This window comes from Haemaphysalis longicornis, unplaced genomic scaffold, assembly GCF_048455015.1.
Source record: "Haemaphysalis longicornis isolate Haplotype H1 unplaced genomic scaffold, Haemaphysalis longicornis Haplotype H1 scaffold_2, whole genome shotgun sequence".
Taxonomy (NCBI): Eukaryota; Metazoa; Arthropoda; class Arachnida; order Ixodida; family Ixodidae; genus Haemaphysalis; species Haemaphysalis longicornis.
The window spans coordinates 261,177,450-261,200,065 of record NW_027526295.1 but is presented as its reverse complement, the minus strand read 5'-3'; the positions used below and the strand labels follow the sequence as shown (position 1 = coordinate 261,200,065).

The 22,616-nt window shown below is 48.3% G+C and overlaps 1 protein-coding gene across 10 annotated transcripts in view; it reads right to left on the bottom strand.

The window, feature by feature from the left end:
• Endoa (SH3 domain containing GRB2 like, endophilin-A) overlaps positions 1–22,616 on the bottom strand; it is a 45,711-nt gene that overhangs the window by 9,404 nt on the left and 13,691 nt on the right. For 4 of the 10 annotated variants that reach the window (XM_077700367.1, XM_077700371.1, XM_077700374.1 and 1 more), the window contains exons 2-11: positions 16,914–17,039; positions 12,869–12,954; positions 10,544–10,612; positions 9,324–9,396; positions 7,044–7,178; positions 6,826–6,959; positions 6,159–6,225; positions 5,895–5,995; positions 5,485–5,588; positions 1,860–2,014 (exon numbers count right to left, since the gene is read on the bottom strand). In XM_077700367.1, the coding sequence (XP_077556493.1) occupies positions 1,860–2,014; positions 5,485–5,588; positions 5,895–5,995; positions 6,159–6,225; positions 6,826–6,959; positions 7,044–7,178; positions 9,324–9,396; positions 10,544–10,612; positions 12,869–12,913 (883 nt within the window). In that variant the 5' untranslated portion in view covers positions 12,914–12,954; positions 16,914–17,039. The remainder of the gene's footprint in view (positions 1–1,859; positions 2,015–5,484; positions 5,589–5,894; positions 5,996–6,158; positions 6,226–6,825; positions 6,960–7,043; positions 7,179–9,323; positions 9,397–10,543; positions 10,613–12,868; positions 12,955–16,913; positions 17,040–22,616) is intronic. The other 6 variants (XM_077700372.1, XM_077700373.1, XM_077700376.1 and 3 more) reach the window with 3 other exon arrangements.

The window sequence follows — 22,616 nt, the reverse complement described above, 5'->3', positions numbered from 1 at the left end:
ATGAGCACGACACTCACTGAAACAGATAAAAAAAAGGATCGGCGTCAAACACAAAGTTGCATGCAACTCGCTGAGGCTCGCAAAAACTATAACTTGGGACGCACATTCAACACCCCAGGAAAAATGGGCAGCTTTCATCTTGGCCCACACGATCCCTTATCAACATTGCAAAGCCAGATTGGTTGCTTCAGCAAGTAAACCCTAGCAGCTTCTAATTCCTCCTTGAACACTGGCAATGCTGCTGCTACTGGTGGCCAACTCTGACGAAGCATTTTGGGCCGGCTTAAAATGTCCATTCCTCCCCCGTTTTTAGCGTCCCTCCTTGCATGCCAGTCAACAGGGAAAAACCCATTATATTTTGCTAAATTAGCACCAGCCTATGAAATAAATGCGCTCACGCTCGACTTATTGCAGGATCATGTCTATTTGCAATGCATTCAGCAGTGTAGCAACGGTGGAAAGAAGGGGTGTGAGGAAAGAGCACAACCGAGAAAAAAGAAAGCTTCTGCACTTGAAATGGGGCTATATTCTGCATGCATCCTTCCAGGTGGCTTCTTCTTGAACCAAGCAATGCAAAGCCAAGCTCTATGACAGAGGCAGGGAGGCCTCCCCTTCGACCACAATTTTTTGCCTTGGATGTCAAAGCAACATGAACAGAATCGAAGCAGAGGCAGATTTGTGGATGTTTTCTGCGGTGAGGGGGGAATTTAGCCCACATTATGATGACCTCTGTTCCAATGCTGTTAGTTTGGTCAGTTATTTGTGCTGTAGTACTGTTGCCAGATCCACATTTTCATTTATATTAGTTTGGTTAGTCTCGAAGCCCCCTTTAAAGCTACCACTGATTCAAAGTAAACAATGTCCGTCTGTGCCACAAAAAGGGCATTGCATGAAAAAATGCTCTTCTAGGTCAGTGCTTCAGGCTCTGGCATATGCGATGTGTAGTACACGTATATCAAGGGCGGTGGTTTGGAGCGTTAGCCTGATTCCTGCCCCGAAATACGTATGCTCATCACCAAACAAACTACACTGACCAGGCTGGAGGAGTTGGCAGCTGACCAAGCCACTACAGGAGTACATTAAGCACTAAAGCCACAACTGTGTAATTTTTTTAGATGGATAAGCCGCTAAATGGGATACATACCGAAGCACTTACGCGGTTCGTCTAGGAATGGTGATAAAAGCTTGTCTGTTTTAAGAGAGAAAGAGAAAGAGGGAGAGAAGAGAAGATAACATGCATGCATGCATGGATGGGATTGCAGCATGAAAACAGAAAAATGGTCAAACACACACTCCTTGATCCGACACAACATATGGGCATGAACTCATGCACAACTTAACACAATCCACTCGAAGGACAACAAAACACAAACCAAACATTGCAATAAGCCCAGCTTAATTAAAATGACCCTTTTGTTGTGTGTCTAAGCCAAAAATCTGGCCGAGGTGCACCCAAGTCGTGCACTAGCTTCCATGTGATAGATGTGTACTGCAATGTGTGTACAGGCACTGACAAAAGTAAATAAAGCACCGGTGGCTGAAGTCTTGAGAGGTGGGCCCGTAGTCTGCCAAGAAACTCTATAGCCACAACTTCCAGACTGCGGCACCGATGCCCGATGCTCCATTCACTTTCATCCGCACCTGTGCATGCAGCATCAAGTGCATAGCTGTTGGAACGACCAATGCCTTGGCGAGAGAGGCCAAGAAGCAGCGGCAACGCGCCTGCACGGCATGGCTACAGGCCCAAAAGGCGCACTGATGGCGCAGCCAGCCCCCGCCACGTGTGGGTACTGGCCAGACCAGCCACAGCCCCAGCCCCTGCGTTTCCTGCTGGCTGCAGCTGCCACCACCAGTCTTACCCGTGGGAGCCGAGTTTAGATGGGGCTCGCCATTGAAGAAGCCCCCACCTGACTCGACCATGGGCGACACATCATCGTGCAGGGTGGGCAGGTTCAGCTCCGACAGCTTCTTGGGCTCGTACGGCTCCCGCACGCGCCCGGCCGCCTCCGATTTCCTGCGAGGGTGCACACGACCAACCATGGGTGCCTCTTACAGGGCCACCCCCCTACTCTTCTTCCCCTCCCTACACGTTCACACTGCGAGTGCCGTACGAAGGTCGCAGTTCAGCTTGGTGAGTGTGACAGCTGGCCCTCTGTAACGTCCAACTGGGCCCCTACAGATGGCTCATAATTGCTTTTAGCTTTGCTCCTTGAAAGAACAACAACAAAAAAAGTAACTTCAATCCCTGCTGATTACAGCCACTTTTACTCCAGATACAAACCTGTCTTGTATTGAATCGTTTACACAAACCAACATGCATTTTAGACAGCACCAACAAGCCAAAAAACTATAATATGCCTATTATGTGGCATTACTATCTACTATAGGGTAAAAGAGGCTATGAACAGTTCACATTTGGGCATCTTCACTAGCCATGGAGGTATACAGAACTAATTGCCATGTTACATATAACAACATTTAATAGATGGTACAAATCCATTCAAAAGTGCCAGTAGATGTCAGCGTTTGTGCAAATATCTGATAATACCTTCACGAGGTACCTAACATTCCTAACCCAGCAAAAGCAGTGGGTGAAATGGTATGCACCTCTTGAAAAATTCTGTGAAATGTCATTTAACTTCATGTGATGGTCACAATGGATGCCTCCACAATAACCCAAAATGGCTAATTTACCCCCTCCCTCTCTCAAAAAAAAGTAAGAAGTGTTAGCTATGAAAACGCTGAAGTCCCCACCTTGGCGCCTGGTGGAATAATTTTCTGCTTTGCACTGTTCTAAAATTTGTGTTACCTGCCTTGTAGTTCACTAAAAATGACATTTTTATGGAAAGCGCAGTAATGTTCACAAATGGTGAAGAATTCGCTACAGAAGAAACCATCCAAGAAATTTTAACTAACTGAAAAGGAAATACTAGAACACCCCATTACCATCAGACACACATAACTATTGGCGGTGAGATGTTTGAGTGGCGCCCCCTGGCTCTGACATTGGCTTAGGGACTCGCGCCGCTGTCGTCTTCTACCCTCCGCTTGCGAAGGGCAGCAGTGCCTGTGCTAAAAATCGCCCGCTTTGACGCTTTAGTGCATTAAAAAGCGCATTTCTAGTAATTCAGTTATTTTCAGTTATTCTGGACCAACAGCTGAGCTCAGGGTATCCCGGAATAGGGAAGCCCCCCACCGGGCGGGTGCCCTAACATCTGCACCAGCTTGGCAAATAAAGATCATCATGCCACCTTCTGACACATCTGGATAATTTCAAGCTGTATCCCCCACAAGTTTGCAATGCACGAAAAGAGCGAGAACAACTTTCTTCAGAGCATCGGTGAGAAGATTGTGTGTAACTCGCCCTTTCTAGCTTATTCGCGAGGTTCAGCACTCAGAGCTCCTCGATAAGTGTTCAAAATGCGTAGGCTTCCCTACAGTACTTTTGAGATGCTCTTAGAGGACGACTCAACAGCCTCATGCTTCGTACCAAGCAGCGGGCCCCTACATGCGCATGGCACAGCAGGAAATAAAGCAGATGTCTTCCTTTTCTTTCGTTGTTGTTGACTGGTATCAAATGAATGTTTTTTTTGTGCGTGTGTGTGCCCAACGCATTATTTTTCTGCACCGTCACAAACGTCTTATTACCTACTAAGGTTTGGGGATGTTTGGGAGGCTCACAAAGATCGTGTAGGTATTTTCTGCAGGCTGTATGGCACACATTCTTTCTTCACAAATTGGCTTTAGTTATGGCTGCGTTCAAGGAGGTGCATATCCGCAGCGTGCATTGCTTATTCACATCCAAATACAATGAGAAGGTTTGCGCTACGCCATCGCGATCGCACCCCAGACAATGTTGTCCACAGTACTCGAAGGCGCTTTTGTGCTCCGTATTTCTACGCAACCATCGTTATCATAACGAACTGACTCTCAACCCGAACGATTATAACGTGATTGCGGTGTTGAAGGCTTGATATACTCACCAACGAACGCAATAAATAGTATACGCCTGCATATTAGAAGAAACGAAACGGATGATATTTACAAGATGCTTTTCATCGTTTTCCAACACTTCCGGGTGTAAAGACCAAATCCTGGTCTATTTGGGATGGCATTCTATGAATTGAGGAAAATTACTGTTATTCTGAGCAGCCGGCCCACTAATTAGCTCAATTGTATTATTAAGTTTCCTCCTCCTCCTCCTCCTCTTCTTGAGTGCAGTTTTCCTATAACGCATATCTGAATATTGGGAAGACTTGGCTGTGGAAAATGTACCGAAATATCTGTCCAGGTCTGAGCAAAAATAGTGTTACCGTATATTTACCGTAGGTGTGGCTCGTTTTGCTCAATATATCTCCATACTGGTTAGAAGCGTGGTATAAAACCAGCACACGCCTAGCTTGTACAATAATTAACACAGTGGGTTATTTGGAACTCAACCTACAGTTTCTGCAGCCTATAGTGCATGGCGGCACACTTTCATGCCATGACAACGTAAATTGATATGATACAATACTTTCGAGCGTTCAGCAAGGTTGCAAAAACTGTTTCACCTTACATATGATAACCGGGAATCGGAATGCCTTCTGCCAAAGCCGACAGCTCCAAAGGCCAGGAATTTGCTTTGGTCTTGTATTCTCTCTGTTGTTGGTTACTAGCAGCTGGCTGCTCCCTTTGTTCGAAAGATTGTTTAATGCAGAAGCTGACGCCTAGCTCCGACTCTTCGAGCTCCGCACAGCACCGGCTTCGCAAGGAACGGGGTGACGCCGTCAATGTTTCTTCCGTAGCGGCATCAAAAACTCCTCCTTTAAATCACACTTTGAGCTAGTGTATGCGATTTTAAGGCTATCATCATGATAAAAAGTTACGCGCACGCAAAATCTGGTGCGGACAACCATCAGACGTCAACCGAGTGCAAAGAAGCAGCAGAGAGAGCGAGCCCGAGTGAAGCAGACGACAAATGCGAGAATCCCTAAGCCGACGTCATGGAGGCGCGCTTCGCAGCGCCACCCGTGGTCACATTCACCGCCACTTGAAAAGCACGACTTCAAATGCCCTCACATTAATATCTTATAGTTAGCATTTAAGAATACTACGCTTCAGATAAAGCAAATACTATGCCATATGCAGAAACCTCTTCCTACAAAAAGAATTCTTGGCTTTAAACATAATCACTTTTAAGCAATATTATTAGCAATAACAATTGTAACAGCATTTTAATAGCAATTTTAATAGCTCCGCATATCCATTTTGACAGGCCAGCCTAGCTTAAAGTCTGCTCCCCCCGAACTTTTGCAACAGGGCATAACGACAGCGTATCATACGCTAACTTCACAGACACTTTAAGGAGCCATTAAAAAGCAGCCAAGGTACTAGTTCTTTAAAGTAAAGCTAGCACACAATAAAGTGCCTTGTGTGTGATCCCCCTGACTCGTGTCCCTTTGCTGACCTTCTGGCCTGTGCAGAAATGGAGAGGGCACTCACTGTTCGAGCAACCGTTCGGTCAGCCCTTGGAGCACCTCTGCACACTGCTGGTGGTATTCGCAGAAGGCCTCTGCTAGGGCAGCCAGCTGGGAGATCTGCTCAACCTGCAAAGCGGGAAATCGGTCCTCTTCCAATTACCGGCACCTCCCATGGTTACCGGTGTGATAAGGGAGACGTAACCCACTTTACGAGCACTATATTACAATCGTGCCCTTGTTTCTGGTGATCATGGGTTCCCATCATACTCAACAACTCCCACTTCGGAATAAGTTGTTTGTGCTTTTCGTCAACTTCATGCCCTTCACTGGAGGCTTGGGACAAGAGGGTACAACAGGGTAATCTTGTACGTTTGGTCCCTTTCAATTTGGGCAGAGAAGCCTGCTAATTTCGTGCAGAAAGGCCCAACTTACGTCATTTTCAAGAAGGTTGAACATCCCCATTGAGGCCAAGTTAAAAGACTCTTCAAACTTGTCCTCGGCGAGCTTAATCTCTTCTTCGGTCATATGACCACCTGTGGCCAATGGGAAATACAAACTCACTCAGCACATGTGCTGAGAACAGAAGAAAGAACTACATAGGATTGAACAGCACAGCTGTGCTTAGAGGACAAGACAAGACAAGAAACAGTACGGAGTAGGGCCGCTCTGGCAACCACCTTCCCGTGCCCTGCCCACCTTTTATCTGTTTCCGCTTTTTGCAGTCATAGTCCAGACGTCGGCCCTGCAATTTCTTGCGATGATGCTGCAAAACCACACAAAACAATACGTTAATCTTTTATGCAACACGCAGACATCCGGCAATAAGTCACCCCAGAGCCTTCCTTTGGAACACATGCACTAACCCACCAGATTTGTTGCACCTGCTCAGCACGCTCGACCCCTTTTTTCTAAGTGCAAGGGCAGCCTTAAAATAATTAGGCCACAAAAAGCTGTGCTGCAAACACCTCAATGATCAGCACATGCTAGTGAATTAGTTCCCCTAAAAATTTCCTTGTTTTCCTATAAATTTTCTCCTTTAATTTGGAGGGGGCGGGGTGAAAATCAGGTGCTACCTTGAAAGTGAGAAAGTGCAGCTCAAAGGGAAAGTAAAGAAGAAATAACCCCAATAAGAGCAAGATTGTAACTGCAATTATACGTTATTCAATAGCGAAAGTTGGTTTTAAATGAAAAAATACTTTGCGCCTCGCAAACAAAAGCTTATGTTGACCGTCAACGTGGCTTTTACAGAGCCAACGCAACTGATGCTTTATGTTGTGCCTGCATGCCCACAGCCATACATGTGTAATAAGAGTCACGTGCGGCATTGTGGATCCTGTGTTGAGGGCACGCCATGGAGCCGTACCAGCACATCCTTGAGGTCCTTGTTCTGGAGTTGGGTCAGGGGCTCAAGAAAGTTCTGCTTTACGTTATCCTCCAGGGCATACTTGATGTCGGCCAGCTGCTTCAGCGCTTCCCCAGCTTCCAGCAGGCTCTGACCTGCAAGGAGGCGGCCATCGGTCGCTAACCACGACCCCTATAACAGGGAGGAGGAGGAGGAGTAGAAAGAGGAGGGGGACTGACCAAAGGGGCTCTCCTCCCCCAGGTCGGTGCCGTACTTGACCATGGACTCCCCGAGCACTCCCTCCGGCTGAGGATATGCATGAGTCTTGCCCGTGCCTCGGAGTTTCGTGCTTACCATCAGCTTTGCTCGGGACGCTGCAATTGACGGGAAGCAATCACCACCGGAGACCCAGACGGGAGACCCAGCTGGCACAGCAACACCCAGTGCAGACGAGAGACCCCCACCCACTGCTCGCATTTCAATGGGCTGTTTTGTGCCGTTTGTTAATAGCAGTCATTACAACAACAGTTTACGCAAGCTAATGCTGCCACGAGACCTATGATTTATGCCCCACTCAAGAAGGCACGAAAGCAATAACAATAGCCTCAGAAATGCAGCCGCATGGCTACAAAAGAAAGATTTCTGCAGCAACTCTCAGAGAACTGCAAGAAAAATTGCCCTGGTCGAAAACAAACAAGTCAAACAATACGTTTCACTCCTAAACGTTGTGAAATGTAAAAGGGCCACCAGATGGGGTAGCAATTTTATTTTCACAGCCTCTGCTGTGAAAATAAAATCCGTGGACCAAATCCGCGGATTTTTCTTGCAAACGGCGCGTGGCAAACACGAGAAGAGTTCTTGCAGAAGCGAGAACAGTTCATGCAGGCCATTGAACACCCCCCCCCCCCCCCCCCCCAAAAGGCATATATAACACAAAAAAATTTTCAGGCACTAAAAAGACCATATAGGCCCATATGGTCACAATAAGTGCTAAAATGCCAATTAGTCAAAATAGGCACTTATAGGCACAATAAACTACAGTCGAACACGGATATATCGAACTCCAAGGGGATCGCGAATTAGTTCGATATATGAAAAATTCGATATAAAAAATATGGGCTCTGGGACCTCACCTATGGCGGACGATCACTTACCGATCGCCACATTCAAGAATAACAACTAATTCCGCACTCATGACGCAACAGGACGCTTTAATTCCGTGAAAAAAAAAAATCGCTGATCTTGTCCTGCTTCTTCGTCCTGGAAATAAAATTAAAGACGCTGGTCTCGATCTTCTCGAGGCTGCACAACTAGAAAATTCCAGCAGTACGCTGCGCCTTCGCACACCATGCACAACACGCACGCAAAAGAAGAACAGCGCGCACGTACCACAAGAACTTTGAAGGTAACAATTCGAAGGCTCTCTGAACCGACTCCAACAAAGCGCTCGCGATGGTCATCTCCGAGAGAAACAGTGATCTCCGAAAGGTGCGGGAAAACTCGCCCAACAGCAGCAACAGCAGCAAAATGCAAAAGAAGGAGGAGCCCGTCAGCGCCTTCGTTCCCTCTTCCCTTTCCCGAGACGATATCCGGGGAAGACAGACCCAGAGAGAGAGAAAAAAAAACTCTTTTTTGGCAAGCCAGGGAACGTACGCATCCTTAAAAAAAAAGAACGTGCGCAGTCGGGGCATCCCTACCTCGCACTGTCACATTTTCCGAGCGTTCGGGCTTGTGTGCCTAAAGAGGTTTAGCATACCGGGCTCCGTCTGCTAACGCTACGGCGGCCGGTAGCGGGGCCTGACTGGGCAAGCGCGAATTCGTTCCGGTAGGGGGGGTTAGTTCCGCGAGAGAGTCTTCGCCATGCCCGCGCATTCCTCCACATCCTCCTCAACCTCAATCGGGGGTGCAGCGACCGCCTAAGAGCACCTTCCAGCTCCCGCGGCGTTCGATATACCCAATGTCGGAAAAAATACGGTTCGATATAAACGTACGAATTCCTATACTTTTACACAGAATTTTCAAGGGGATAATTTACGAGTTCGATATAGACAATAATTCGATATACCCGTGTTCGATATATCCGTGTTCGACTGTATTGCTTAAAATGCTCCCTTTCCCTTGGTTTATGGTGATATGTTAAATAGGCTTAATACAGAATCAAGGAAAAAATAGGCATTTTGCCTAAAGTTCCGGCCTCTAGTCGTCAGTCACGTAAACGGGTAAGTAAAGAATTAGTTAAGATATTGTTAATCGAAAAATGCACCTTGCCGGCACTTCGACAGATGGCGCCACTCGGATTCAAAACGCAAGTTAAAGAGGGAGCTCCGGTAAGTAAGTCTCTCCGGTAATTTCATAGATGGCACTACCTGACACTGATGATGATGATGATGATTGACAGCGGGGCCATGCCCTGGTTTAGTTTCCCCGCAACATCCCGGCATGCAGCACACGGTATCGATGATGTCCCTACACATTTCACAAGACTGTGCAATGAGAAAGTATATTCACAAGAAGGGTACCTGGGTTGGGTTGAAGGTATTCTTTGGTCTTCACAATCAGCTCTTCCACTAACTCGCTGGTGAGGTCTATTTTCTGCATAACGAAAGAAGCAGAAAATTGCACTGTCAGTGTTCTGAATAGTAAAGCAAAGATTTTCTCAAGTCGTGAAATGCTCCTGGTAATTTATGTGCATTGCCAGCAGTATTTAGAACCCTTGTTATGAAAACCACAAAAGTCATCTCATCATGCAGGCTCAGCAAGCACGACAAAAAAATGAGGCCGACTGTGGCTTTCGAGGGACTATAGAACAAGGTAATACAGGAGAGCCGACTCTGTTCCCTGAGCTGTTCTGTAACAGACCCTCTCTCGTGGAGTGCAAGATACATGGCACTGCAAATAAGCATTGCTACACAACTTTACCCTCGCGCTATACAGTGTGGCGCCACCCTGGTGCTCTCACCTGCTTTGATTACTGGATCATTGGGTCATATGCTTTAGTGACCGGGCTATGCCCCAGTAAGACCTTGTAATGCAGCATTTCATTTGCAACACGAGATTGTTTGAGCACACAAGAACAGGAGAAGATCTGGGTATAGGGTAAGGCGAAAACATTGCATTTAATCATCTTAATCTGTGTCACAGGCATTGCATTTAAACCTCACAGAGCAGTTAACGAAAGCAGTCATTCATACATAGCTTCCCAAACCCAATTTATTCGATAAAACTTGCTTTTAGAGTTATGATTGTTTAAAGTAGAAAAATTCATCATGTTTCGACAGCACATTCACTACCACAGATGGAAGCGGCCGCAAGCAGCTGATTACTACTTCCAGCTTTCTAATGACAGTTGGCAGGCTAATCGCGTTTGTCCGAAAGCCAAGGAAGCGAACAAGGGGCTGCTAATACCTCCAGTGTTTGAAAATGATGCGGTGTTGTGCTCATTCGCTCTGTTCTGCAGTTTTACCAGCTCAGGAAGTCACGATCACTAAGAAGTTAGCTGGCTGACTGGGCTTGTGCAGTCGCAACCCGCAAAGGACATAAGCACTGGCAGTTCGCGGCCCAGCACACTGTACACTGCGTACACTGCTACTACGCACCCTCCCCACCTGACGCTCCTTTACTCTGCCTTGCAGAACCAAGACAGTGCCAAGACTCTGACATGTGTCTAACACAGTCAGCAACCAGCCAAGTTTTTTCCATTTCGTGGCCTTTTTAGAGAAAAAAAATTAAGACATCTCACCCTCTCCATTTCCATGTACTCCTCCGTGAACTTCGTACCCTCCGCCCCTCCAATCTTTTCGCTGACATACTGGAACACAAGCAACAAAGCACATCTCATACAGTACAGATAAGTGCCGGTTTAGAGCCAGAGAGGAAAAAGAAATAAACACAAAAAATCCTGGTGAAAGACACAGTCAACATGCAATCTTAAAAAAGCCACAACGTCAAATGACTGCCACCATATCTAAAGCTCTTGTGGTGACTGTACAAGGACAATGCATTTTGAAAGCCATGAACAAGATAGGGTTTCTTGCTAAAACCAGCCACGAGTCAACCAAACAAAGGTTGCCCCATGAAATCCGTCACAGCCAGGTAAAAACATTCCCTTTTGTTCTGCTTAGTTCTTGGATTGTCACGATGCCTAAAAATCCTACACAAGCTTGTGTTAGATAGGTATCAAAATTTAAATATGGGCAATATAAGGTAACTCAACTTGAATAAAAGAAAGACAAATAAAGTGGCAAATATTAACAATGTTTAAACGTGTTAAATGCAGGTGGCTAAAACACATTCAGCCTTTCCTCCACTGACACATTTAAATATGATTTTGAACTGAAAATGAATAACTATACTTCGTTTCATACATCAAGTGCAACGCTGTCAAAGCTAGCGCTCTTGTTTGTGCTCTGTGCTTCCGCGACAAAAAGTAGTGGGTTGCTTGCGGTGAGCCAGAAACAATAAATGCTTCGCCGGCAACCTTAAAGCATAGATATTTATCATCAGCTTGACAAAAAACGCCCGTGTTGCCGGACAAACGATCGAAATATGTGAGTTTGTATTTTATGTTTGTCGCTTTCGTATCAGGTTTTCGCTCTCCGCGCAACCTTGAACGCCGTTTTTTGTTTACTCTTTGAGGCCGCGTTGAAAAAATAGCGTCCAGCTCTCGGACTTCGACCCCGCCTCCTGTACGCATTTTTTCGAGGGTTTGCACATCAAAGTTGACAAAAAAACGCCAAGCGAGTAATTGCAAATGTGTACGCCCGTACCAGGATGCGTTTCCCGGCGAAATGTGTGCAGGAAGTACTCAGTGTTGTGAGCAAGAACCCCGGAGTATCTCCCCGTACCGTGGTGAAATTGAAGGCGGAGTGTCTGCGTGGGAATTTGGTGTCTCCAAAGAGAAGACCTCGCGACGTGACGATATCAAGCATGCGAACCGTCAAGCATGACAGCTTCACAGTCCATGCCATCCGTCTGAAAGTGCAGAGCATGTACGCCAAGAGGGAGATCCCGACACTGGACAGTGTGCGAAAGGCTGTCAACGAAGATGACGACTTGCCGAACTTCACGAAAACCACCTTATTCTGTTTTCTGGCCCTTTCCCATGAATACCAAATGATACGTTATTTGCACCAAGTGCTTCGGGCTACTCCACAGTGCAGTGCCAAAGTCGGTTTCAAATTGTTTCGGCAAAAACTGAACCCGTTGCTCTGCTGGCGGCCCGGTATAATCAATAACATGCTGAGTGTTTTAAGAGAGGCACAGAAAGAAGTGTATCATCAGGGCAACGGCGAAAATGAAAGTTGAAAGTGAGCACCTGTTGGTAATTCACACTGGTTGGAGCAGCTGTGCTAACTAATCAATGAATTAACGTGTTTTTCTTACACAAAATTCTCGCTGGAATCAACAAGGTAAACTGACAATGCTGCAGAATCGCGACAAAATCGCCATTGCTGGTCAAACATCGGTGCGAGCTTGCTTCGGCCCGCAAAAATGAGCACGGCATGCATCCAATGAACCCATACGTGCAGTTCATTTCCGCATGCGCGTAGTGTTTACGTTACTGGGAACGAAATAAGATTTATAATTGAACTCGCAGAAGACGTGATAAAAAATTTAAAAAAAAACCTCGGAACGCGGTTTCAAACCCATGTACTTAAAAATTCAGCGTCTTTTCTCCAGAGCGATGCGTTAGACTACATGGCTACATAACTGCGCGGAGCGATACACCTTCTTTCTTTGCGGACTACTTGTATAGCCTTCACAGCGTTGCACTTGCACTTGATGTATGAAACGGAGTATAGAATGAAAAAAAAAAAAAAGGAACTAGATGCTAATAAATGCCACACTCAAACTTCTGTGATAAAAATAGCGTCATACTGAGTCTCAAAAAAGCAACATCGAGGGAATTTGTCAAGTACTACTGCAGCTGTTGCTGGGTGAAAACTACATGTGCAAAAAATGAATGAATAGCTTGTCCTGCTGCTAGCGCAATATGTCTGCAGAATAAAAGGCACTTCCATCTATGCTGAAATATTCAGTTCGAAGGAAAAGAAAAGTGCCAAACCTGATTGGCCTTGTTGATCTGTTTCTTGAGCCCCGCAAAGGCCATTTCTTCTCAGCTGCCACAAAACGGCTGTTTGTCCACTGGCCCTGCACAGCAACGGAGAAGGACCCCACAGCGTCAAATCGCGGGTAGTAGTCCAATAGACCCTGGCATCCACAAAAGTGCTCTCGCTTTCCATACCCACAGCAGACATAATAGGTAAACTCAAGCCTTTGCTTAGCTGCACCAGACTTTGAATTGAGAACAAATGCATAATAAAACCTTTTTATATAAAAGTGTGTTTTGAAGGCCAGCACAAAGAAAACTGGAGAAGGACAAAAAGCACTAGGGACCACTTCCCTTGTCCTATCTTCTTTGGCTGGCCTTCAAAGTTTCACAAATTTGTCCGACTGTCATTACTACTAACCTCATTACAAGTGACACTGTCACAAGAGAAACTTGGCTATAAGGAGACATTTGAGTGATATCTGTTTGGTTGGTTTTTCTATGTTCCCAATATTGACAACATCGCATACAAGAGATCTTGGTTACAACATGTTTCTCAGGACCCCTGAGTGTCTCTTGTAATGAGGCTTTACTTACAAGCCGTTAGCGAATGGCAGTTGTGTTGTGTCTCTGAAACTGTTCTGCTTGCTGCACCCTAACAATCAACAAACTGACTAGCCCAATTACCACTTTGCTGCAAGCAAGCCAGCACACATCAAAGCTAAAAGGAAGTGTTTGCATTTTTACCAAAAAAAGTGGAAGAGAAAATGGGGGAGGGGGTGTGTGGAGATGATCATGATAAGAGCATTCGCTCGCTGCAAGCAGCTGTACTTTGTTTTGTTTTAAAGGCATAACCAATTGTGTAGTCTGTAGCCAACTGTATTTTTCGTGGTCGTGACGCGATATGCGGGTTTATGCATCTCGTATTGTTTGGCTGTTCCTTGTTTTTAGTATTTTTTTATATGCACCTTTACACCTTACTTCTAGCTGTGTATTGCGGTAAAACTTGCACTTTCCTTTGTCTGCCCCTTCTTACTCAATTCCCTACACAAGGGCCTGTAAGGTACTCTTGAATAATAATAGTAGACTCCCCAGTAATATGCCTGGAGGTTATTCTGGGAGATTATTCCTCAGAAAATTGGCATTACATCAATACCCATGTGACACAACCAAGGGAACTTGTAACAGAGCAAGCTTATGATATGGTGCGTTACTAGCTGCCTTTTCACATCTGTGTGTGGGAGGGGAAGGGGGGGGGGGGGATGACAATTAATTGGAGCAGCCGCCACACTCCCATGCCGACGCGCAGTACAGTTCGCAACATTTCTGCTATTTAGCACTGACCCGAGATGCATTCGTTTGATTTACTCCCTCGAGTTTTAAAACTAAAATCAGCGCAATATTCCTAGCAAAAGGCACTAAAAATAATTCGAAATCTGCATATTATGTACACTACAAGAGATAGTACTCGTCCCTGAACGCATGCACTCCCGTTTCAAAAAGCCGAAGTTAGAAAGGCGACGCCGAAAAAAAAAAAAATGCGGGTGTTCGCTCATAATAAATGCTTTCGCTGCAGGGCAAGCCCCAGGCCAGACGTGAAAAAGCGAGGCAGGAGGGAAGAGAAGGGACACGTTTTCTCTGCAAGACGGAAGCGTCGGAGGAGCTCCAAAGGGGAAGCTTGGGGCGCAAGGCCGCCCTCGAAATACCCCGCGCGGAGAACGCAGAAAATACACACCAAGGCCTCGCGGAACACGACGGGAGCAGGGGCGGTTCGGAACGCGCCCTGTTCGCGCAGGAGACGGCGCGCCGCCCAACTACACTCGCAAGCGTGCCTGGTTACGGTCGCGAGCATCGAAACGAGCGCTTCGAAGATCATCGCCACAAATGCCGGCGACGGGGACAGCCACTTCCGCGGAGTCCCACAGCTCTGGGCGTATCTGCAAGTTCGTCATCCAAACAAGGGGAGGGAAAAAAAAAAAATGGCGGGAGTTCAACTGTGCGTAACGCGAGCAGAGTAAAGGACCGAGGCAGGCTCTATAAACCAAGCTATCTCGAAACCCGGATAAATTCGCATTTGCACAGCGAGGTTAACAAATAGCTTCCAAACTCGATCGGTCGTGTTTCACTCATGTTGGCACATCCTCCGCCAGAAATGCGCGGAATCTGACGAGCACCTCACACACTGGTGAGTGAGTGAAACAACTTTATTGACGATCCGGCATAAAGGGGGGAAGGGGTAGGGGAATTAAAGCGAGACACTAGCGTGCTCGGAGTCCCGGAGCAGCAACCTACTCGCGTCAAACCCGTGGGGGCGCCGCTTTCGGCCGCTGGCGTTCCAGGATGCTAAGCACGTGCTGGACCTCGCCTCTTTGGTTGCCTAGCTCTCGGCTGATGATCTTGCTGCTGATACACTGGGGATCTTCCGATTTACAGTCTCGGACTCACCGCGGATAGTCCGCGGGTAGTCCGAGGATTCCCCAAAGCCATAGGGATACATGGGAAAATCGAACGCCGGACTGTTTCTCGGGAAGTCCGCGGCGAGTCCGAGACTGTAAATCAAAGAGCCCCACTGTCCAATGACCTAGAGCCCCACTGTCTAATGATCTTACCAGACAAAATTTTACACTGTTCAGTTCGTGTTCCGAGTTTTCCCGGCCAAATTACACGCATTTTTAACGAGAAAAGTACATCCGTACTGCCGTTTTGCGCCATCCTCCCTGCCGATTTATTGGGGCTCTTCGATTTACAGATTTATTACGGTCTCGAACTTACCACAGATAGCCCGCGGGCAGTCCGAGGATTCCCCCAAGGGCCAAGCCATAGGAATATATGGGAAAATCGAATGCCGGACTGCTTCTCGGGGAGTCCGCGGTAAGTCGCGGTCCTGGACTTACCGCGGACTCCCCGAGAAGCAGTAGGTACGAAATTGGATTTTCCCATGCAATCTTGTGGCTTCGGGGAATCCCCGGACTACCTGCGGACTATCCGCCGTGAGTACGAGACTGTAAATCGAAGAGCTGATGTCAGTTGTGACGTCACATTGGCAAGTCCACGGGGTGCGCGAACAAACGAAAAGTCAATATCACAACATTTAAGCACCTTTGGCGCACGGCGCTTTCTACCGCTAATTACAGATAAACAAAGGCTCTGAACTTGCACTAACTAATCAAATAATTAATTAACTTTCCGCGCTGTAAAGTGTAGTTCAGCCTTCAAGTTGCTTCGCCGCGCAGCCTTTTGAATCGCGTGCGTGCACGTGCTTTGTATCAATCGAGGGCTCACGAGCTCGACCACTGTGCGCTTTGAGAAGGCGAAACATTCGAGTGTGGATGTGCAGTGCAGGACACTCGTACATCTGCCGTGTCACCGCGTACAGAAGACCGCACCCGGGGGACGTCAGTGCAGCCATCACAAGGACATGTCGCCATCCAGCGCCAGACAATGCGCGGCAGCTCTTGACGGGGTTGCACGAAAAGTGGCAGGTCGCAAAAGCGCTCGCGCTCCAGCCGACAACTTGGCGGGCGTGACGGCGTCACAACGGCGTGTCGCGCACAGATGAACAGAACAACGCTACGGCGGAGCTGATTTTACTGCGCTAGCAATAGTAGTGTCATTTACAAAAATAAATAAACAAACAAACAAATCGGACAGGGTGGCCGATGAGGGTGGATGGAGGGGAGGAGGTGAGAGGGGGACACGTGAATTCAGTCCGCCAACAAAAATACCTATATCACACAAGCAAAGTCGCACTGCTGGCGCTGACCCCACCGCATCAATCAAAACGATCGCGCGTCATTTTTTCCCTTAGCAGGCACGAAATTCGCAGCTGCAAATTAGGACGCGTAAGACTAGGGCACTATAAACCCACGGCAAGTTTAAAAAGCACTACCATTTAAAACCAATTGCGCGTTACAAAACGCGGTTAAATACAGTAGTCAACGCAACAATCTCAACAAAGCTTCACAATCAAAGCTTGTTTATTGCGTTTATTTTTTCATTCACCTGTTCAACCGCAACCCGTCCTAGGTGGGTGCGCGCACCGCTGGCCGTCTGCCCTTACCTTCGTCTCCGCCTTCACGTCCGCAACGGGCTGTCCATGCCCCCGACGACCTGGCCTGCACAGAGAGGAAAGGTCGGCTGCAACACCTCCCTGGCACACGAATGCCTCCTCGCACCGAGCAGCTGCCTGCACGGAAGGAAGCGCACTCGCTGCCCTTCAACCTCTCCAAGGCTCCTGCGATGCGCAGCGCTACTAACAGTATAATTACGACGCGAGCCAGTCGCCAGAAACGCTACACGCGGACGGCGAGTGCGCCCCACCCGTACGGACACTGATGACTTGGCTCCACCCGCGTTGGCAAAGACGGGAACAACAATGGCGGCCACAAAAATGGCGGCCACCCAACTTATCTCGGCCTATCAAAGAAAATGATGAGACACGCTTTGAACCCGACCTGAAAACGGATAGTATCGGAGGAGGATCACTCGGAAAACGTATTTCAGAAGTAAAACTCCACTGCGAGAGAGGACGTCGTGGGATCTGACTTTTGGGAAGCAATCTGAAGTGCCTCGATGGGGACGAAGGCCTCCTCTAAACGCACTGTCTGTCGAGCGAATTGTCGACCAGATTTAGGGGAAATCCCCAAGGCGGGGTAAGTTTCTGCGAAGGAAATTTTGACAACACCCTGAAATGCAGCCGCACGGCTACAAAGGTCGGCTTTGTACTCGTACCTGAAATGCAGCATTTCAGGTGGATGTCAAAATTTCCTTCGCACAATTGCTCTCTGTACACGGTGCATCGAAATGCCGAAAAGTCACACGTTCATTGAGCCACTGAGCCTTGAAAGTTTCCCCGCAGCAGAGCACGCCGACTAGCACTGCACGTGAGGGTCACTGCATGTGCGTCCGAGCAATCAGGTTTCCGAAGTGGCACGGTTTTTGGAGCGGGAGGCGCGTGCGCATACGGGTCCTTTTCCGCTTGTGTGTTTTACCCTAACAAAACTTTGGTGTCGTCGGAGTTACGAGCCTCTGCCCCGCGGGAGCCAACGAGCGCGACGATTGCCGATCGCCACTCCGCTTAGCAGCCGTTCCGGCCCCGAGCGAGGTGGGCTGGATACCTTGGACAAAGGCTGTACACACACGCACCTCGCTCCGGTACCACAGCCACACACGTCCACGCCCGACAAGAACTCAGCGCGCATCGAGATTCCTTCCCACCACCCCGAGCCTCACACATAGCACCTCGCACGGCTCTCGCTGACACGACATACGGACATACGCACCACGAATCCGTTCGCAAACCGGCGCGAACGCTTCTCGCCCCAAACGCATGAGGTGGCATTCCTTCGATGGCCTCGTGTACGCGCCTGGAGACAACGACGACGGAACTCAGAACGAGCAACAACACTCTTCGCGCAGACGGCTGCTGTAGGCTCCCTTAAAATGAACTAGTTGCAGCTACCACTGTTAGATATTAGCGGCACAGAGACAGACACGCGAGCACGCAGAGTGGGAAGGGTACATTGCACGCACTCACTCCATAGAAACTATGGAGAGTAACGCAATACTATCGCAATAAAATTACACGGCGAGCACGGTCACACGGACGAGAACGATCGCACACTCGGGACAGGTAAATGACGCTCTATGTAGTAATTTGTGCGGAGTGTGCCCGGGTTATGGACGGCACCTGCGGACGACCCAAGTAATCTTGCGGGCCCTTACAACAACTTGCCACCGGTGCTGGAATCGAACCGGTGGCAGAAAAATGCCACGACCACCGAGACACTGGCTCAGCAAAAGCCATGCGGATTCTTCACGAGTGCTGACAGAGATCTCCCTGCATCGCGCTTCGCTTATTCTCTTGCACGCACGCATAGCCAAACATGACAGTGAATGCGTATGCGTGAGCGGAAATTTCCGCTTTTAGTAAGCGGGAAATAAAATATCAAAGCCCGTTTCTTAAGACGGTTAAAGCTCGAAGCTCTCGCCCATGCAACCTGAGTCAAGGCCAAAGTAAAAAATCCCAAAGTCCAAAACCCAAACTGCCAAAGTCCAATGCCAAAGTCCTTTGCCTTTGGTAATGTCCAATGGCTTTGGACATTACCAAAGCCTAAAGCCAAAGTCCAACTCTGCTTAGAGAATGGACTTCACGATCACCATCATCGCTAACCGTGTGTACTGCCAAGCTACATTCCGCGTATTACGAGAGGTCCGTTAGGTGTGCAAACACATCTCCTTGTATTGTTACGTGGTGTACGATTGATGCACCCTTAGTGAAACCCACTGTGTAAAGTTGGCTTTCCTGCAGTGTTTTCCTCGGCCGTCGACGCCATCTGTGAGGCATAGAAAGCAATGCGATTGATGCGGTGGTGTCCGCGTTAGCTGCGAAATTAAGGTTGTGTATCAGGTTTGTGTTGACGAAATGCATTCATTTCATACCTCTTTCTTACCCCCTCTCTCCCTCCGCCCCCGTTCCCGTCTTCCCGATCAGTGAGGAGCGGGCCATAACGGTACGTCGTGATGTACGGACGTACGTACAGTCATTATTTTGTTGTTTGGATCCAGGCATACATAAAATTCTACGACGAGAAGGAATTTCAATATCTGGGCATGCTAACGCTTCCGGGAGTTCGAGAGGGGACGGTGCAGCAGGAAGAAGGCTGGAAGGGTTGTGCGGGATGGCGAGATGCAAAAGAAAGAAGAGGCGGCGCAGGAACTGACAAAGACAGCCGAATGAATGGAATTACGCACAGGCGGGAAGCCAAGCAGACGTCAAATTCGAAGACAGGGGGAAAAAAAGACTGTCCGGCCCGGATGTCAGGGCCAAGGGAGGAAACTGGGTCATCCTGGCGGCGCTAAGACCAGACGACGGATCGATGCGCCGCCGGAAGTGACGACGACTGCCGGCACGCAACCGGCAGATTCAGCTCTCCTCCTCCTCCTATCTGCCTCGCCACGCGAAGCGCCGAATCCATGACCCCGTGCCCCGCATGAGGCGCTGCCCCACAAAGGCCGCCACCACGCGTACGGCACACGGTCATAAAGAGAAAGTGTTTCCCGGGAAACCTCGCACTATCCCGGCCAATAAGTCTGTTGTACCCACGCAGAAGCCCCCGTGACTGAACTGCTTTGATGACGGCAGCCGTAAACACGAGAGGTTTTAACGAGCCTGCTCGCGGCTCCTAAGCGACGTGTCCGCTTGCGGAATTTCAGCGCGTCGGCATCATGCACAGTGCCGGGGAAACTGTTACGGTTCTAGAAGTTCGCAACGTATCTCCCCAAAATACACGTTGCTGTAATACTGCACGGATGCTTTTTCGCTCCGGTCCAGGCGCAGAACTTGCGATACCCCACAGTGGCCATGATGTGGGGAAAAAAAAAAAAAAAGACGCTTCCAAAGCTGTCTAACTCAGAACTCTTTTATCCTCCTCCTCTCTCACTTCTACTCAATAATATTTCGCAACAAGAACAGCAGCAACAAGGTTGCCTAGAGGATATGGTATTCCTCTTGGGTGGTTGCATTGCGGAACTAGCTGGAACAGTAGGAGCGCACGACAAGGCGCCTTCTCACGTCGGATGCACGCTGCCTGTCCCGTTGCGGCCACCTAGAACTGCATACGTGTACTGCGCGTTGCTGAGGGAGGCCGGCCGAATATAGCACGATGTCCAAAGGTCATCATCTCCATTGCTTAGGCAGGTGCGAAACTGGGACTATACTCGTTTTGTACACACATACACGTTTTGCGTTGGGTCGCTCCACCGCTTCTGCTGGATTGGTGCTGAACGAATCCTCTGGTAAATGATTTGATAACGATATGCAACCCGTGTAGCAGTGAGGCTGCCGTCAGGTGTGGAGCGGTATACACACAGCGGTACCACACAGGCGCAGCGCAGGTCGCGTCGATCAATAGCAGCGAACGGGATGAAGTAGCTTGCCCGTATAACGACCCTTCGTACCGGCAGTGGCCTTGACGGCCAATGTCAGCCGAAGCCGAGAACACAGTGCTCTCTATCAGCAGCTACTCGGCCACTATTCATAACGAGGGGCGCTTTTGCGATACAATTCGGGCGCTGCTCCGAAATCTAGCTTCGCCGCATGCATTGCAGCACTCCGGGAAAGCCAGCTTTGCAGGACACAGGCTGCGGTGCTGTATGCGTGCCACTGGTTATTTTTGACGGCTAAATAGAAAATGACTAGAAGCACTACAGCGCTCAAGATTTTTAAAGACGATAGTCTTTCGTGGGCTACTTAAACGCAGAAATTTTGGTCTGTCCATCTGTCTGTGACTCGATTCAGACACCCGGCCAAAGTGAATCATATGCTGCGCAATAGTCTTGTATACTCACAGCCAAATCTAAACGCCCATGTCCGCTGCCAGTGTTCAAAATTGTCAACAATGTTGAAACAAGACATTACGCAAATATAAAGCAGCAAATCTATACGTAAGTGATATTTGCAGTGCTCCTTTATGAAAAAAAATTACAGATGCTAGCTTTTTGCGATAGCAAATGAAATATGGTCAAGTCTCGTTATTATGGACCGCGTTAATATGGACACCCCGCGAAACGGACGAAATTTTCGCCGACCGGTCTCCCGCCATGCAATTCTGCCCCGTTAATATAGAAACCCGCAGTCCGGACTGCGGACGGCTATTTTCGGGGACTAAACGGGCAAATACAAGCACTTTTGCCTCGTTATTATGGACACGGGTCCACAAAGCCAAAAATAGAAAAGATGAGTGGGGACCCCCGAGGCCCCAGCGCGTACCAGGAATTTACTTTTTGCCGAAGCACACATTCATCTCGGAACGTTCTTCCTTCCAGTACCACCGAATTAGATTGGGAACACTCTAGAATAGTGACGACCGCGTAACACCCTTTCCCCGTCAAACAAGATTGCCCAGTTCGGAATACGCCGGAAAGAGCCCGTCATGAGGCTCAGGACAAGATAACAGGACGGCAATAATTCGCCCCAAAATTCATTCCGCGTAAGAGGCAAGGCTTCTCTGGGCAGTTCAGTGGAGGCAATGGCTGGTGCTAAGCGTAAACGAACCGAGTTTTCCCTTATGTTTCTCAAACGATTCTTCACAAAAGCGAGATTGATTCGTTATTATGGATGATTTTTCTGGGGAACGAAGGCGTCCATAATAAAAAGACATGAGTGTATTACATCAACGCCAGAAAACCGTCGCCTGCTGTTGCCAGCGCTACCTCCTGGCAGCATTTAAGAAATCAAACGACAATAGCAACGAAAGGTTCCACTAGGTGGGATCCACGTTCCGCTTGGGACGCTCGTGGAGTAGGGCAACGTGGTTCTATAAATGTTGCAGTAGGGTGCCTCAATTCACGCGCGTCTCCACCGTACGGCGGTGCTGGCATCGAGACACCCGCCGACTTGCAGCAGTGGAACGCGGTAAATTTAAAGTGACTTGAGCAAACCTCTAGCGTGTTATCTTGGGAGGAACTAGACGGGAGAGGAACAGCACGAGAGGTGAGCGGGAAAGAGAAGGGAGGCCTTTACTTGCCAGGAGCGCCAGTCGACTATCATTTTTCGGCGACATTTGAAACGAAAGGAGCAGATACGCGGCCATTTTTTGACGGGTAAATAGAAAATGACCAGAAGCACTAAAGTGCTCCTCAAGCTTTTTGTATACCGTGAGTACACCTATACAACTTTATAAATGTTCTCTAATGTTTTTATGCTGTGATTTCTTTCCCGCCAGGTTGTTTAACCACGTGGGCAAACATACCACGGGTGTTA